This window comes from Hylobates moloch, unplaced genomic scaffold (genome assembly GCF_009828535.3).
Source record: "Hylobates moloch isolate HMO894 unplaced genomic scaffold, HMol_V3 SCAFFOLD_5, whole genome shotgun sequence".
Classification (NCBI taxonomy): domain Eukaryota; kingdom Metazoa; phylum Chordata; class Mammalia; order Primates; family Hylobatidae; genus Hylobates; species Hylobates moloch.
In genome coordinates this window covers 151,927,697-151,947,242 of record NW_026652280.1, presented here as the reverse complement: position 1 = coordinate 151,947,242, position 19,546 = coordinate 151,927,697, and the positions used below count along the sequence as shown (strand labels likewise).

Here is a 19,546-nt window from a genome sequence, read left to right as displayed (position 1 = left end):
TTTTGACCTTTTTTGCTGAATAGGAAGTAGCAGTTTTGTTCTCAGAAATATCTTTTATGTAGCAGCTGGCACTTTCTGGAAAGTATTGGAATTTACTTCTTTATAACTGTATCTGAAAAATAAATGGTCCTTGAAATGGCTATAGAAGATTGGCCCATTGTCCAGCTATACTTACTATAAAGGGTTAAAAATCACTAACAGAACACACACTTTTAAGGTTTCAATTTCAGTCTTGTATGCCACATCTTTTCAGTATAAATCAAGAAATTTGTATGTTAATTTCTAATACTGAAAATGCCTGTTACAGCAGCTGATGAAATAGGTATTCATGAAGTATAGCATTATTTAAAAATGTCTGACCTACAGTGTTATACCATTTTTGTAGAGAAAAATAAAAAAATTTGGATAAGCATTATAAAATGAAGCTAGGAGAAATAACAGCTTTAATTTAAGTTAAAGAAGATAAAAGCACCTATTATTACAAACTAGCTAATTAATAAAACAAGAATTTTGGATAATATTTATAACAATCAATCAGCAGTTAAAATGTCACATACAAGTAAATTACCACTTATTTGATAATATAAATGAGACGATATAGTATCTATCCTTAGTCACAAATTACAAGTAGGTGCATGGAAACTTTGAACTTCATAATCTTCCAAAATTTCCACGAAAATGGTAATATCATCCTTACAGTAATATGCAAGCTCCATGACAGTAGGATCTCATATGCCCTAGTTGAATTTTGAATGCCTAGGGCTGATAAAAAATATTTATGTAGTATCACTAATCATTAAAGAAATGCAAATCAGAACCACAACGAAATGCCATCTCACATCAGTCAGAATGGTTATTATAAAAAGTCAAAAAGCAACAGATACTGACAAGGTTGTGGAGAAAAGAAAAGGTTTATACACTGCTGATGGGAATGTAAATTAGTTCACCCATTATGGGAAGCAGTTTGGTGACTTCTGAAATAAAACAGAATTATTATTTGGCCTAGCAATCCCATTATTGGACATATACCCAAAGGAATATAAATTGTTCTATCATAAAGACACATGCACACATCTTCATTGCAGCACTATTCTCCATAGCAAAGACATGTAATCAACCTAGACGCCCATCAATGGTAGACTGTATTAAAAAAATGTGGTACATACACAAGATGGAATACTATGCAGCCCCCAAAATAATGAGATAATGTTCTTTGCAGCAAGATGGATGGAGCTGGAGGCCATTATCCTAAGTGAACTAACACAGGAACAGAAAATCAAATACCACAGGATCTCACTTATAAGTAGGAGCTAAACATCAAGTACATATGGATACAAAGAAGGGAGCAAAAGACACTGGGCCCTACTGGAGAGTGGAGGGAGACAAGAGGGAGAGGATCAAAAAAACATGTATTGGCCACTATGCTTACTACCTGGGTAAGGAAATAATCTGTATACCAAACCCCTGTGACATATAATTTACCCATGTAATAAACCTGCATATGTACCCCTGAACTTAAAATGATATATATATGTGTATATATAATTGTGTGTATATATAATTGTGTGTATATATAATTGTGTGTATATATAATTGTGTGTATATATAATTGTGTGTATATATAATTGTGTATATATAATTGTGTGTATATATAATTGTGTGTATATGTGTGTGTGTGTGTGTGTGTGTTTAGTAATAACTTATGATTTAGTAAAAAGAAATCTAAGCATAATAAAATACCTCTCAATTTCAAAATCTGTTGATGGGGCAGGAGGAAGGAGTTAAAGTATCTGTCCAGTAATCCACTCATTTTGCTTATAAAATGAGGGCATGTAGGAAGAAAAGAAGACTGTGATGTAATCTAATCGCCATACCAACTGGAACTCCAGAAAAAATAGAGAAATTATATTTTTCAGGAGAAAGACACCTTACCTATTGCATGCCTTTAGCACGATGGTCCCTGGCTAAAGATTGTTTATATATATCAATATATATGTAATTGATTCCTTGTCTTTGCTATATATATATATATATATATATACACACACACACACACACACATTATATGTGTGTGTGTATATATATACATACACACATTATATATATATAAAACTATAAAAATTTTATAGTTATATATAATACATAATACATATATACATTATATATAAAACTATAAAAATTTTATAGTTATATATAGGTTGTTATATAGGTAAATTGCTTATATGTATATATATCTATCGTCTGTCATCTATCTATCTAGTTATATACAGTTATATAATTTTTTAGAGACAGGGTCTCGCTGTATCACTCAGGCTAAAGTGCAATAGCATGATCATAGCTCACTGCAACCTGCAGACCTCAAGTGTTCCTCCTACCTTGGCCTCCCGAAACTCTGAGATTACAGGCATGAGCCACTGTGCCCTGCCAGGATTGCTTCTGTTAAATAAACAAAGAGTCTGTAAGGTGTGTTCCCTGGAAAATGTCAATAAACTACACAACCCTCTGGAAAATAAAATGAAAATATTTTGTAATGTAAACACTTGCCTCTGTTGGAAGTAAATTCATAATCCTCACTAGAGACTTTGTTTTTCCGGGTCAGAAGTGCATGTTCTCCAAGGGAAGAGAGGACCTAGAAAGCTACCCTTGATGTCCCAGATGTCTCCTTGTTTCATTTGAGTCTCTTGATTGTATCCTTGATGTTATTAGTACAGTTTCATACTGAGATAAGATCTTTGATTTGTGTCATTCTAATTTGATAAGCCAATCATGTTAAACTGATTTATGAAGAAGAAAAAGTAAGGCACATATGTTTTGTATAACAACAAAATATCATTTAGACTGGAGCATGTTCAAGACTGAAAGGCATTGTTATACACCAGGACAACAGGCACTAACTGAGACTGTCTGGGGCCAAACTGGGACATGTAGTTACAGTACAAATAGCATGGGTCCCTTTCATTAGTGTATTTATCTAATAAATATTTTAAAAGTTTTGCCAACTTTGAAAGTCTAGGTGAGAAAATGGAATAATATGGTGCCATATGGGATTTGTAATACTCAGCAATATATTAATTATTCAGGCTGATCTTATATTAACAATATAAGGATTAGAAAATACATAGAATAACATGTTTTTCCAGTTAAAAATTAACAAATCATATATTACTCTTAAGGGTAGTTCAATTATCACCATTATATTTAGCCACACGAATATCAGTATTTAAGAATGGTATCTAAAAGTTGGAATTATGGTACTAGGTGATATGAATAGCACTCAAATTAATCTATACTCCGTCGGAAACATTAAGCATCACATATATCTCAAGTAAGTCTCATATAATGTCTAATGTTTAGGAATAGCTCAAGGAATGAAGATACAAAAGTGTGCAAGATATGTAATTGATAATACCAGAACCTCACTTACTGAGGTGAGCTTCTCTTGGAGATTTTAGAGGTAGTATAAAATCTTGTATATTAGCTAAAGTACGTGATTCTTGTTCTTATCAACTAATTTAAGGACCATAGACGGGCTTTGGTGAGCCCATGAACCTCCTAAAATTATAAATAAAATGCTTTTGTGATCATATATATATTTTTTTAAATTGAGAGATTAATTTTTTTATCATGTTCTTAAATTTCTTCATATTTGGGCTTGTGGACAAAGAAGAAAAAATAATCAGTGCTCAGGAGTAACAATATCTAGGAAATAGGTCTACTGAGAGATGATCCATATTGTGGGACAATTTATGCTCACATTTATGCTCTGATTATGACGAGATCTCTAGCCTAGTTGGAAGTAGGTACCTATTAGCAGACTGTACCATTTTGAAAAAGAATTTAATCCACAGTCATTCACTCAAATTCCCTTTACCTTAGAAGGAAGGAGTAATATCTAGATTTATTATATCCAGAATTAACTTTGGGTATGAAGTTTTGATTATTCAAATTTTCTGACCATAATATTCTTTTATAATTAATATAAATATAATAAATTTTCAAAGTATAAATATAACAAAATATTGATAACACTAAAAATGCTTTTGGCTCATAATTTAGAATTTTTGATACTCAGAAGGTTGATTTCTTTCTTTCAATGCCTTGAGATTATTGAGAGCATAAAAATTGTAAAGTTTAAAATACATCAAAAGTGTTATATATTGTCAATGTTTTTACTCCTTTACTTCCATCCACTCTTAACCTTCTCCAACATGGTTCCTATCTCTGCTACTTCGCTGAATTTGCTTTTGTCAAGGCCACCGTTGATATCTATGTTCCAGATTCAATAAATACTATTTAGTTTTCATGTTCCAAGACTTTTGGCCAGGGAAGGTGTCTCACACTTATAATCCCAGCACTTTGGGAGGCCGAGGCAGGCGATTGCCTGAGCTCTGGAGTTCAAGACCAGCCTGGGCAACATGGTGAAACTCCATCTCTACAAAAAATCCAAAAGATAGCTGTGCATGGTGGCTTATGCCCGTAGTCTCAGCTACTTAGGAGGCTGAGATGGAGGATCGCTTGATCCCGGGGGTTCGAGGGTGCACTGAGCCATAATTACTCCACTCCACTCAAACTTAGGTGACAGAGTGAGACTGTCTTAAAACAAACAAACAAACAAACAAACAAAATAAAAAGACCACACACACAAAGGCTTTTCAGCTGGCCTTCAATACAGTTGAATTGTCCTTTTTTTAAAAAAAAAAGTTTTATTAAATTAGGACATGTGTAAAATGGAGAACTGATGAAATAAAGCCACTGGCGATGAGGATCTAACAGAGTTTGACCAATTCATGTGCAAAGAAGAGAAAATCAAATGGGATAAAGACACCATCATGGGATTAAAAAAGAAAGATTTGAATGTTTAAGAATTAGGAGAAGCCCTTGAGAAAAATAAGACCTTCAAATGATTTTACAAAAGTGATTTTATGATTCTTCTGTGAAAGATAAAGAAAAGTTTATCTAATCATGACAAATTAATTTTATCAGAATAAATTTTGTAAAACAAAAACAAGATCACATTTAAAACTAAAATTTTATCAGCGATAATATAATATGCATTTTTATTCAACAAAAATGATTATGTCCAAAGTCTGAAAGAAATTTAATAATTTATAAAATTTAACTAATTTATAATAATTATTCTGATACCTGACAGATTTCCTGAAGGAGGTACAATGCTGACATGGCCATACAGTAACAAAGTGATCAGTTCAATGATTCTTGCTAACAAAAATTTCTCCTAATTCCCAACTTCTAACCCAAATGAGGTTCTTGATATCCATAAAATAACATTCTGAATATGTATATTTAGAAAATATTGAATAAGATATGATTTTTTAACATTGCTGTAGTATTTCTAATGGGAATAGAGAATACATAGAGAAAAGTGCACAAATCACAAGTGTATAGCTGGATGAATTCTTCCAAAGCATGTAACCAGCACACAGATCAAGAAATAATATGATCAAAATCCTAGATGCCTGTCTGTAATTTCTTCCAGTCACTACTCCCCTATGAAGATAATTATCATTTTTTAGCTTTTTATCCATGGATTACATGTACTCTTTTGTGTCTGGCTTCATTTGCTCTGAGATATGGATATTTTATCTAGAAGTCTCAACATATATTTCATAGACTTTTGGATTTATACTTGCAAATCAACATGCCCAATTTCTAATTACATTATTTACTCTTCATCAAAATATATTTATTAAATACAATTAAAAATTCATATAACTAACCTTTTTGAATGAGATATCTTGATGTTTTTGATTTCATGCCAAGATCTTTTGGTTTAAATTCACATAAAATAGATGAAACATGTTTTCTGTGTTCACTGGAATTTTTTAAATCAACGGGATAATATATATTCTGTGAAAATAAAATAAAAGCAATGACAATGATAATATCTCATGTGTTTTAGAGTTCTTCAAGTGTTCTCACATGAATTATACATTATCATGATTGATTTTCATTTAAAACACAACAACAAAAACCTGTGAGGTAGGTAGGGTTAAGAAAAAAATTTTAAAAGCTCCATTATGTATAATTTTAACAATCTGTCTTTCTACTAATATTGTACCTTGGCTAATGCTGTGAAAGAGATTGAGGGAAAGAGAGACCTGCCAGGAGAGTGCCGTGACAAAAGGAACAAGGGAAGTGGGAAAATAAGGAATAAACAAAGAGAAGCAATATAGTGCTCCCCAGAAAGCCTGAAGGAAGATTCAGAGTAATAAAGGGAGGGACAAAATTATTTCACAGAGCACTAAAAGGCAGTAACATGGGGGAGGAAAAGGAGAGACAACAACAGGAAGAAAGGAAGGGAGAAATGGGACCAGAATTATCACACGTTTTAAAACTACAAATGGGCCAGGCACAGGGGCTCAAGCCTGTAACCCTAGCACTTTGGGAGGCCAAGGCAGGTGGATCACCTGAGATCAGGAGTTCGAGCCCAGCCTGGCCAACATGGCGAAACGCTGTCTCTACTAAAAATACAAAAATTAGCCAGGTGTGGTGGTGCATGCCTGTAATCCTAGCTACTAGGGAGGCCAAAGCAGGGGGATTACTTGAACCCAGCAGGCGGAGCTTTCAGTGAGCCGAGATTGCGCCATTGCACTCCAGCCTGGGCAACAGAGTGAGACGCCATCTCAGAAAAAAAAAAAAGAAAAAGGACAAATGGATCAGCTATGTGTGGGAAGAGTAGCAAGTAGCTTCATGGGGAACAGAGGCATTGTCAAATGTAAACTGTATAATATCTGTGAACTGGTTGGGATGTTTTAGTGACAGTGTTATCTATTTTCTTCTTCACAGCTCATCCAGGACTGTTATGGAGCTTTCATCAGGTTATCAGGGACATAGGCTCTTTCAAAATTCCTTTATCATCTCTTACTGTATCTGCATGGGTACTATCCTCAAACTTTTAGCATGAGTGAAAATAGCTACTAGTCAGAAGTTGGAGGTAAAGGGAAATGACAAAAGGACACAGGCCATGTATCTTAAGGAGTTTTCCAGATATTCTTCAAATAACTTCTGTTTAATATCTCATTGGCCCCACATCCAGCTATGAAGGGGAGGGTAAGAAATAACATATTTTGCTAGGTGTTTTGCTGCCTGGAATGAAATTTGGGCCTGTTACCATGATAGAAGAAAAGAGTAGATATTGGTAGGCAACCAATAGTCTCTATTATAGAGAAAAAGTTCAGAAGCTTAGATGAGGGTATGTGTTTATATATTTAAAAACTTTCTTGGGATATGATACTTTCTTTGGTAAGAAACACTGATCTAACTTCTGAAGACTCACAAATATTTAGTTTGCATAGATCTTTCTGAGATCTTTGCTTTTGTGTATTTGTTTCTGGAACATTTACATAGCGCTTATCATTTGCCATTGTGAAGTTCTTTATGGATATTAACTCATTTAATAATCACAACAACCATAAACTGAGCTCTTTCACATGAACATCTCATACTCAAGAGAATCAAAACCATATTTTTTTCTTCCAAATATATTAGTTCCTAGTGCTAGTTTCAGTGAATGGCACCACATTCATTTAAGAAGAAGAAAGTCAGGTAAACTCTCTGATATGTCACAGCTGACAGAATTTTGAAATAGAGAATTCATCCTCACATTTCCCCCAATACTTCGACCTGTTCACTTGTTCAAACCTCCTTTATTTGATAATTTAGAAAAGACACTTGGATATATGCCTCGGTCCCCTGTATTTACAATTTTCTTAGTTTCTATTACTTAAATTTTATATGTGATATTCTCTAATTTACTTATCAAAAACCATTTGTCTCCAAGCAGTGACTCATAGGGTAAGGGCTTTTTAATTCTCATTATAGGTGTTAAGTATCATCTGTTCCTGGAATAAATCTGTTTTCATTTTTCATTTAAAAATTCTTCACTCAACTCTTACACAAGACAGTTTCTATTCACTCTTTATGTGATAAAATCACCTCATTTTGCTAGAAACACAAATAAGTACTTTTAAGCTCATACATTCTCTTACATTTAAAAATTTTTCAATCTTGCCAAGGATAATTAAAATTTAAGAAGTCACAATAGCAAAACATATTGTCAAAATATGACACAATTTTAAGTAATGCTGCTTCTATTTTCATTTAGGCCCTGGTTTTTCTATTAGATAAGTATGACAAAATACAATGTGTGGCACTATTTTGCAATTCCAGTCTGTAACAACTCTAAATACTTTTTCAACCTCAAATTCTTCTGCAAGTCCTCTTCAAGTTACATCATCACTCTTGTATTTTCCTACTTCTAAGAATTTTGCTCTATTTGAAACTTCTCTCTGTTTCTCCCTCCTAACAATGCAATTCATCACATGTTGAAAATCACCTCAAACTGCATTTGAACCATAGAAATGTGTCATTTCTTTCTTCTATAGATCTCACTTTTATTCTACCCATGATAAAATAACAAGTATGTTCAGTGATCCTGTTTCCACTAGTACTTACACCTTTAGATTCCCCTGAAAAAAACAACTCTCCCCCAAAAAATCTGTCAAATTTGAGATATCCAAACTCTATCACAAATACAGTTAATTTATAAACTCATGAAATGTAAAGGGTCAGAAATGAAGTAGACAGCTAGTTAGCTCCTTTTAGAAATATATTTTCTTAGTTTCTCCTAATTACCCTTTCTCATGTATCTGGCTGTCATTGTCACGTTTTATAAAAATATTTCCTTCCATGTTTTTAGAAAAGAAGAATTCATGACAAAGGGTACATATATGACAGGGGAACAAATCTATAGAAAGATGATCAAAAAGTTTAAAGCTCTAAAGGAACTGAGGCTTACACAAGCTGCAAAAGTAAAGAAATGGGCTTTTCTGTTACGTGTAATGCAAGAAGGGAAAGAGAATGTGTGCACTTACTGATTGATCTTTGAGATCATAGAGAAGGAAAAGTTATCAGAAGACTGGGAATGATCTAATAACGATCTTATTTTCAATAACAGAAATATATTCTATTAACTACCCTACTTTAGACTTAACACTGGTCCTCAATAATTGCAGAAAATATTTTAAGGATATTTGGTAGCAGCACTTAGTAAAGGAATAATAATCAAGGAATATTATAAGTTGACAATAAACTAATTATATTGAATACAATTTCATTTTTAACAAGGTCAAAATTAATTCAGGTTCAAATATCCTTGGCATGATAAACCTGTATTCAGCAGTATGTTTGATAAAATCTTTCATTACTTTTAGATAGAGATCAGAAATATTGAGTGACCATGAAAGACTGAAGATTAATAAATTGATGCCAAGCTGAAGGGAGGTATCTAATGTCATGATACATGGTTCTGTTTTCAGCTCCATTCTGGTCAACTTTTATATAAATGAGAAGTAAAATATAAAAGAAATGCTTGATACCTTTTCCAATGGGATAGTAAAAAAAACAAAATCAATTAATACCAAACAAAAATCTAAGATAGTGTCAACAGCCTGGAGTAAATTAAGCAGATGAAGTAAAATAGAAATAAATATTGCAGTTGGGCAAAATATACTTAATCCCCAGGATACTTGATGGTGATTTAAAAACATGAGGGATAAGACATATTATATTATATTTATAAAATACGTTTTAGTTAAAAGTAAATTAGTTAGGAATTCATTATGTGATGTGACCCTAAGCTGTATTAAGCATTTTGTTGAGAAAGAGAGAAGCAATAGTTTTACCATATTCACTTCTGAAGAGCTATGTGAGATCAGGAAAACATATTTTCAGATGATTTCAGATAACCTGGAACAAGAATAGTAAGCAGCCTACCTACTGAATTATTGTGAACATAAGCCCTATATAAATAGGCTATAGTTAAATCCAGCATAGAGAAAAGATAAAGGGAGATTCATGGTCCCTATCTCCTCCACTATCCATCTTCTTCATTTTGAAAAGTAATGAAGAAAAAAATAAATTTTTGTTCAACTCAGAAATACTTAGAATTTGTTCTTTAACCCTTCTTCTGAAACCTTATGTCTAAGCTATCAGCAAATATTGGCAAGGCTACTTCCAAAATATATTTTAAATATGCTCCCTTCTCTAAATTTTCAGCTACTTCTCTATTCTACAGCTATCATCGTCTATTTCTGGTCAATCACAAATACCTCTTATTGGACTCTGCCTTCACCCTGGCTTTTATAATATACATTTACATTTGTCAATATGTAAATCCAATCACGCTTCTCTTTTAGCTTTAAATCCTCCTACTGTTCAAGATGCTAAGTCCTTTCTAGGGGGCATAGAACATCATCAAAATGTGGCTCCTGACCACACAGCCCAACTCATCTCATGCTACTGTTGACTTGGTTTATTACAGTCCTGCTGTACTAAATTTCACGCAGTCCCTTGAACAAACCCCAAACAAAATAAGCTATTGCATGCCTCAGGTCCTTGTGTAAGATCTTTCTTCTGCCTGGAACACTCTCCTTCCCATAAAGTACACAGCTAGCTCCTTTTCCTTCAGGACTTAACTTTAAATATTCCTCCTCAGAAAAACCATCCATAACAATCTTATGACAAATAGCCCTCCTATTATTCTCTATCTCAACATCTTACATGTTTTATTTATAACATTTATCACAATTTTGTTTGCTAACATGGGTTAAGATTTTTTTTTCCTAGAATCTAATCCACAAGGGCAAGGACTTTTCTTTTTTACTCAATGCTGAGAATGTTCTCTGACACTCAATAAATACTCAATCATTATTTGTTAAATGCTGAGTGAATATAGCCAAAGAGAAATAGCAGAAGGAATGAGTGGAGATTTAGAAACTTCAGTTCAATATGATGTAAAACGAAGCTCCATTCTTTGGAGACAGTCCAACAACCAGAAATAATTTTAAAAGAAACGTATAGCTTGTATTTTCTACAGGACTTTGCCCCAATAACACATTCAACATTCTCTTCTTTTCTTCCTGAATTCTTTCACATCTTTCTGTTACTCCAAAGCTTCTCACTCAGCAACCCTTCACAGCTCTTGCATCTCTTAATACTGTTTATCATGATTCTCTGAATTTAGATTCTCTGAATTTTTTGGTGTCTTAGATTCTCTGAATTTTTTGGTGTCTCTATCAATTTATCAATTTCTGAATTTGTCACATACACAAAAAGCATAAACATAAACATCTGGTAAAAATAATTATATCTTTAGTCGGATACATCTACCTGTTCTGTTGATTCTATATCACAAAAAAACCAAAACAGCATTAAAAGAGCCATCCGTATGTAATTTAGAGTGAAGAAGCTAAGAAAAGATAATCTATAATAGGTATAGAAGTGGGGGAGACATAAGTATACTAATAAATCTCATCTAATCATAGTAAGAATTTCTCAGAGCATTATTGAAAATTGGAATAGATTATCTGAGGAGCTATAGAGATGTCCACAACTGACAAATTAAATAAGTACCTGGTTGTAAAAGTCAGATGGATTATTGTACTAGATATTTATTTTCCCAAGAGAGATAATGATTTATCTTTAAAAATTAAGGAGCGGTAGCAGTGGTAACAATTGCCTCTATCTTCTTTCTAGATCAAGAGTAAACATTTTATACTGAACTCTGCTGTCTTTCAAATTCAAGGTGCATTTTCAACCCTTCCTAGTTTGAGTTTCCCAACTTAGCCTAGTTAGAGCTCTAAAAAATTGTAATTTTGTTTTCACATTCTGAATGATACAAATCAGAGTGCTAATCCAGATCTTACCTTTTCCAGATAATACTCAAAGAGATTGTACTAAAACACAAATAAAAAGAGTCGCCCTTATTTGCTTGAATGAAAATTGTTAGCTCTAGTGTTTGACAGCACAGCCTCTCATTAGCGTAGTAAGCAAAGCCTTCACCTTTGGGAGAGGTTAACGTGTACAGCAATCCATGTATGGCAAGTAAATAGGGTTGTCCTCAAAGTGGGTAAACTATAGAGTAAGCACTTGGACTCTGCTTTCAATAGTAAGTACTGGCTAACAAGAAAAACCATGGAGAAAGGGGCATGGTTCAAATGGTTTAAAATGAAGTTTTACCAGAAATAGGTACTAAAAAGTAACTCTAAAAAGTTACTTAAAAAAGATAACTCCTTGAAGTGACTGGCAGGTTTAACTACTGTTTGAAAAATTGCTACTATCCTGCATTTGATAACAATCTTATTTTATCTTAAGAGAGTGAACTAGAAGTGATAATACCCTTGATACGTGGGAGAGAATCCAAAAAGAATGGCCTGGATAAATAAACACAGGAAACATATAGTATAAATAAAAGAAATGTGACATTTCTCTTCTATACACAAAGTAGCCGAGAAATGAGGGCACCTGAATATTATATTATTCTGCAAGTGTCCAGTTTAAGAACACATGATGAAAAAGATAATAGAAAGCTTATGTTCCCTCAGTTCAAGAATGGTCTAATAGTCTAAGGTCTATCTTTACCAAGATTGGAGGCACCAATGTGTAAATTAATGATGCCTACTCTTAGCTACACTACAGTGCACACTTGATAGTAGCCTTTGTAGAACCCAGTGAAAAAGAGATGTTGCAAACTTCCATGAGATTTTAGAGCAGGCTATAGTTTCAAATTGAGGAAAAAAACAATGCTAGTTTGTGTATTGTAGTAATTGATACTAGGTGGAATAAGTAAAATAAAGGACTTGGGGACATTTCAGAATATATAGTTTTCATTTTATTTGAAAATCTCTCCAAAAATATATTTAATTAATTTTTATTTACACTTCAATACAATTCTATTCACAACTCTATTTTTCTAGTACGTGGATTACATTATCTAGTAGCTAACATATTATTAGTAATGATTAAAAATAATTCTATATCTTTATCTAAAGATCTCATTTTAAACAGAGTATAACTCTCCCTTAAATAATTAATATCATTGTTTATAACCTTCAAAGCATTTGTTGCATTCTACTTTATATCATAGTTATGTCCATTGGTCACCCCTAGTAAAAATTACTCTCTCTGAGGACTGAGGTTGTGGTTTACTTATCTTGATATTTCCGCACCAGTTTGATTGTATTCTTCAATCTGTTGTATTGTCAAGTCACAAATAACAAAAAAGGATGATAAATTTGATTAGTTTATTCAACAACTATGTATTGAATGGCAGCTATATCCATGGCATAATATTAAACATAGGCACAAAGTTATTATTAGTAAATATTTAAATTATGTCTTTTTCAAAATGTTTCATAATTTACTGATTATTTCCCTATGTAGATGTGAAAACAAGAAAAAAGGCATTGAAAGTGAGAAAAACATAGTAGAAAGCATAGACTAAATTCTTAAGCTCCTGATAAAAATCTGCATTTTATTAAACCTCATGTTTTAGGTCAATTAGTTACGATAATATTTTCAATTTATAAATCTAATCATTTTAATGAAAGAGACATACGTATATGAGTAATATGAGTTTACACTGCTTAAGTAATTTGCAATTCTGAAAAGTTCATAGGGTCATGTAAAATTTAATGATGGGCAATAAAATGGAATTTTCAAGAGTGAAATCCTTTCTTCTTAACAATAAAATACATAGCTCAAGAGTCTATATTTCTAAGTATATTTGAACAATGTCTATATTTATGAAAGATTTAGAAAAAAGCCACAAATGGAGACTTGCCAATATTTTATTACTGATTAGTTTGCTCTTACTTTACCTAAACACCTTAAGTAATCCAGCAATTTAGAATTTATATGTTTTAAGTTTGAGTTTGAATCTGGGGAGGGATTTATATTTTTTCATGAGAAAAATGTCTCCTATTAACAAAGTAGCTCTATATATAAATTATATTTCTAAAGTAAGGCATATTACAATCTACTTGCATGTACTTTATAAACATATTTTGATAAATTATGAAATTGACTCAATAACAATTACTTGAATAATATTTTCTAAAATTGAGGTTTTATCCCCCTGAAACTTGGAATAATATATTCATTTTAGGATTTCAGAATATTTCTTAAGTGTTACTTCACGTAAGTTTTTATTACAATACTGAAGCCTAAAATGACTGTCTCAAATGCAGTATAGTTATGTTTCTTCTCCGCCAAATGCCACATGTATCTCTAAAACTTCAGGGACTCTTTTTATCAAATGATGGATTATGTAACAAGGCAGAAAATACACACACACACACACGCGCGCGTGCATATTTATGTACATATATATCTCCTGAGGCTCAGTCTCAGTAAACTGCTATCACTCACCCAAGGTAGGCACTCTGAAAATTCTACAGCCTCAGTACAAATCTTAGTCTGTTCCACTCCACATTGTATTCAGCACAGCTTGCTTAACAACTTTATGCCTACTGCTCAGATCAGAAATATTTCAGCCACTGCCCAAATGTTAATTATTTACAAGACTCCAATATTCCGGGGACTGGATAAGGTGACTCAAAATTGTAGTTGGCAAACTATTTATACCAATAGGCCTATTTTAAGTTCTTAAGCAATTAAGGCAAGTGTTGTCAGAATCTTGTATATTTTATTTTTTAAAGGCCTTAATATAAAGAAATGCCTGCAAGTGACTATAAGTCTCTCTGGGCTTTGTAGGTGAATTTTGTCAGCAAAACCCAGGCTTACATGGAGTATCTAAAAAACTATCTTAAGTAGACCAGAGAGCATCAGTGTGATTCAATAGTTAATATTTTCCTTCCAAGTCATGCTGCCTAAATAAGTTTTGAGAAAATTCAGTGCTGTTGATGTATAGGTAAGTCATAAAACACAAATCTTTGTCATTTAAAGCTTAGACCAATATTGAAATACATCGAAATAGCCAATCTCTCTTACATTGAGCAAATAAAAATTCATTCTAAGTAAGTGGTAAAGAATGGTGCTTTTATTGATCTTATTATCTTTTTCATTAGAAAAGGATGAACAGCTTAAAAGATTTTGCATTAGCAGTCTCTGCAAAGCAATTTTTATGATGGTATGTTTCATTCAATTTAAGAATTGTAATGTTAGTTTTCTTATACTGAGGAAGGAAATAATATCATGAACATTTTAATGCAAGTTTTAAATTGTTAATAAATGCTAGCTTGAGTGAATTACTAAGTGTATTTCTCTTTTCAACTTTACACTTATCTTGTGTGTACAGCTGATATCCCTAGTGTCCAATCAGAGACAAGTTTTCATCCTGTTGTCCAATGAATGATGTGCATAATTCCTTTTGGCACTGATGAGAGATGAATACACACATCCAGCCCACTTCAGTGAAAATTGACCCATAATTTTTTTTTATCCTGAAGAAAAATACAGTAATAAAGTTTAAAGATGGAAAAAATACAGTTAAACTCTTGAGGTGTACCATTAGTTAACAATAATCAGCAAACATTACATTTTGCCTGGAGGACAGTGAGCTCAAGATTTGCTTTTAGGTGCTCATGAATTCTAATAATCATGGGTCTCCAAATGATAGCAAGAAACCTAAACATGTGAATTTTCACATTTCAATGAGCTCAAAAGTTAAAATTCAAAAGGGCAGGCATACTTTTTAATTATTTTCTTCTATCTCTACTGTCCCCAAATATTTTTCTTGTGAAATGAGTGTATGCATTTCTGATAAATACTTAGCAGTTGAGAATATATATTTATTTCCCACAGAAAGACAAAAAGTGCAGATCTTATGTAAAATTCCAATGCTGTCTCTCTAGTAGTATTATCAAGATAATACTAGAATTCTAAGAATTAAGGGGAAAATGATTTGGCATACTGAGGCAGACTAATTGTCATATATACCAAGTATTTTACCTCTAATAGTAGTAAAAAGGAACATGCTGTAAAAAGTTGTTTATCCACCAAAACATTTTAATTTTCTTTAATAACCCTTAAGAATCTACTATTCATTAATTATCTATGTGATTTATTTTTGGTTGGTTAATATCATCAGCCTATAGAGTTTCCAGAATAATGAATTTCATTATAATGACCACAGTACTGGTAACCCTCTTACTTTATCTATCTTTGAAGGGTATTCCAAGTTCTACTATAACAGGACTGTTAAGAAAAACAGTTTTATTTCTATAGCTCATAACTTTATGTTTTATTCTTTGACTTGCATCTTATAATGTTAATGTATTTTCTTTCAATGATTCCCTTCAATCTTCCCACCCACATACAAATATCACAATGATAAGCAGATTCTGTTAGCTATTATTTTATATTAGGGCAGCAGAATAATGTTTTCACAAAATATATGAAAATGATTATGTGATTTATAAGTTGTAATTCAAAACAATATAAATAGAATTTGGATTATACTTTTTAAATGCAACAGATACTATTTTAAATAAATAAATAAATATTTTTTGAGTGCATCCTATGTGCCTATCACTATGCTAAGTACAGGGTGGCAAAAAAAAAATAAAACACAACCTGCCATAAAATGGCTAATATTTTTAGTGTAAAAATGTTCATATAGAATAGTCACCTTAAAAGGAGGTCGAATATAAATAAATTTAAATAAAGACATACACAAATTAAACCTGAATAAAAAATCAGAGAGAGACTAATTTCCCCTAATACTAAAAGTGATCTTTACTAAAAGAGAATGAATCTTCATTCTGGATGACATCAGAGACTATATTATTTTATTTACCATTGCAAGTTGAAGTGAAGAGGGAAAAGATAAAGAGGTATAATCTTGGAATAAATTATTTTGAAATAAATTGAAGGAGTTACCAGGAAGGAGGTTTTAGCCTGGGAGCCCAGAATTTAATTTAAGGCAAATGAACAAAGGCTTTTTAGTGCCTACTTTAAGACAGCATAATTGTAGAAAGAAGGCAGTGTGCTGGAATGGAGGTGAAGTAGAGAAGGACATATAGTGATGCTTTTTTATGTCAGACCTGTCTGTGAAAAAGAAGGCTTTGCTCTCAATAATTGACTGATTGATTCATAGGCACTAAGATCAAACACAGTTAATTCTAACACACAATTCTAATAATGGAATCTCTCACAATATGCAGCCATGGTTTGCTTCTGAGAAAAAAGCTGCTGGTAGAAATAATGCTCCATCTCTGTAATCACCCTCTCCATCCTTTGGAGCTACTAAATCAACAGACAGAGACCCCACTCTCTTTCCAGTTCTAGTACCTGTGACAGGAGCTATTTAAGTGTCTTCAGACCAAAATTTAGAACTCTTCATAAATTTACCTTTGTGAACAGCCTAACATTATAATGCTGGTAATTAGGTTTTTACCTCATTTTGAGACTTCATCACCCCTTTCTGCCTTTGCAATGTTTCCCAGTTTCTTCAAACTTGACATCTGCCTTGAGCCATTTCCTAAGCCTCTATTCTACCTAGCCAGTCTTTAGCCCGAATTTTCTTCTTAAGACAATACTTCAGCATGGTGTCTGGGATTTGATACCTGATGACAGATTCCATTAACTGACTTTTAGTCTTAACCCTGTCCAATTTCAATGTTGCTAAATGTTTCATGCCAGTTGCTCAACTCTTTCTTGCTGTGTGGACAATGAATAGAGCTTACAGTACTCACTGGATACCAGACTGACTCTCTTTTTCAAATTCCTAGTGCTATAACCATTCTATCTCCTGTACTGTCATACTAGCCCAGTCCAAATTCTTCCTTAGTTTAACCTATTGTGTTTTAATTAATATACCATCACCTGTGAATCTCAAGATAAAGTATATGTTTAAGTTTTAATATGAGTAATAGGCTAAAAGCTCTACAAGTTATCAAAAGATTGAGCTAATTGGAAAACATCTTAAAGAAACTGGGAGCATGAGTTAGGCAGATGTAAAAGAGTAAATAATACTTAATTTACATTAGGAAAACATGAGGCAAACAGGTAATAATGGACAAAAGACTAAAGAGAATGGTGGACAACAAAAAACAATTAAATGGTAAGCCAAAACACCCATAAACTCCTGTAATCTATAATCCTATTATGCTCCTTTATCTAGACTCTAGGAAGTTTTCTACACTTTCTTGTCGTCTGTAACATTTCACCACCTACAAAACTTTAGGCTGATAGGTGTAAGAGCTTACTCTTTACTCTTTACTTCATATCTTAATTACAATTAAATAGCAATCCTAACATTTGGTTGCTTATATGGAAGATTAAATAATAAATGTTACTTGTTTACTCCAAGTATTTTGACAAATATTATGCATATAACTCCACAACTCCACATATGGTATTAAAATATATAGAGAGACCTTTTATTGCCAAATAATCATTTTGAGTGCTCATGTGAAATTAAAATGTTCATTAACAGCCCTATCCACTTGTTTCCACATTTTGTCTCATACATCTCTAGGTTTAAGATAATTTCCTTTCCATTAACACATTTGCCAAGCTAATTCTCACTTCCACAGCTTTGATCATATAGTTTCCTTAGTTAGCATTTTCCTTTGTCTGTTCTTCTGAATATTATTATTTAAAATTTTATCTTTTTTTTTTTTTTTTACATTTTGGCTTTCATTTTTTTCAATGATCCACCACAGAGTTGGTGTTTAATTATATAAATGTATTGGTCTCTATTTCATCTGTATTCTTCTATTACCTCATCTAAAATGCTATTTCATAAAAAAAATCTACCCTTTTTAATTATCCCATCGCATGTTAAGGTGAAAAAAGCACGTAAGAGCATAGAATGTGAAATTTTTAGCTAATCTTTAGTACTCATGTAAAAAGAATCTGTGTTGATATCTGTATTGATACTTATATCTATAAATTTGTGTGAGTACCTATCTATTGACCTTTAAGTATATGAGCAAAACTGATTTTTTAATTATAAAGACCATCATATTTGCATTATACTATGTGGCCTAACAGTGGGATAAATCAGTATTTCTACAGGTAAAAAAGTCATCAGGCCAGGGGCCGTGGCTCACAGCTGTAATCTCAGCACCTTGGGAGGCTGAGGCAGGTGGATCATGAGGTCAGGAGTTCAAGACCAGCCTGGCCAATATGGTGAAACCCTGTCTCTACTAAAAATACAAACATTAGCTGGGTGTGATGGCGCCTGTAGTCCCAGCTACTCGGGAGGCTGAGGCAGAAGAATTGCTTGAACCCAGGAGGCAGAAGTTGCAGTGAGTGGAGATTGCACCACTGCACTCCAGCCTTGGCAACAGAGTGAGACTCCGTCAAACAAACAAACAAACAAACAAAAAACAAAAAACAAAAAAATCAATTGTCTCTCAGTTATTTGAATATTCTTTCCACATGTCAACTCTCAGAAACTAACTCTCCACATAGATTTCTATCCATTATGAGTCTAAAAATTACAAACATTTCATAAGTTTTTTCAAAGAAAATAACACAACATTCATACACATGGGAGGAATTATTTGCATGTTAATTTCTGAAATTTATTATAATGACATAAAATGCTTACATTTTAGGATAATAGATTTAAATATTAAGCATAAAACAATAACAAACTATACCATTGAAGATTCTTTTTTTATTTTTATTTTTATTTTTTATTTATTTTTATTATTATTATTTTTTTAAATTTTTTTTGCACACAAAAACAATAAACATTTTCTAAAAATACATA

General features: G+C 32.5%; 1 protein-coding gene across 3 annotated transcripts in view; it reads right to left on the bottom strand.

Annotated features, from left to right (window-relative positions):
* Positions 1–19,546, bottom strand: part of LRRIQ3 (leucine rich repeats and IQ motif containing 3) — a 210,324-nt gene that overhangs the window by 73,756 nt on the left and 117,022 nt on the right. For all 3 annotated transcript variants that reach the window (XM_032155580.2, XM_058439879.1, XM_058439878.1), the window contains exon 6: positions 5,739–5,868. In XM_032155580.2, coding sequence (XP_032011471.2) covers positions 5,739–5,868 — 130 coding nt within the window. The remainder of the gene's footprint in view (positions 1–5,738; positions 5,869–19,546) is intronic.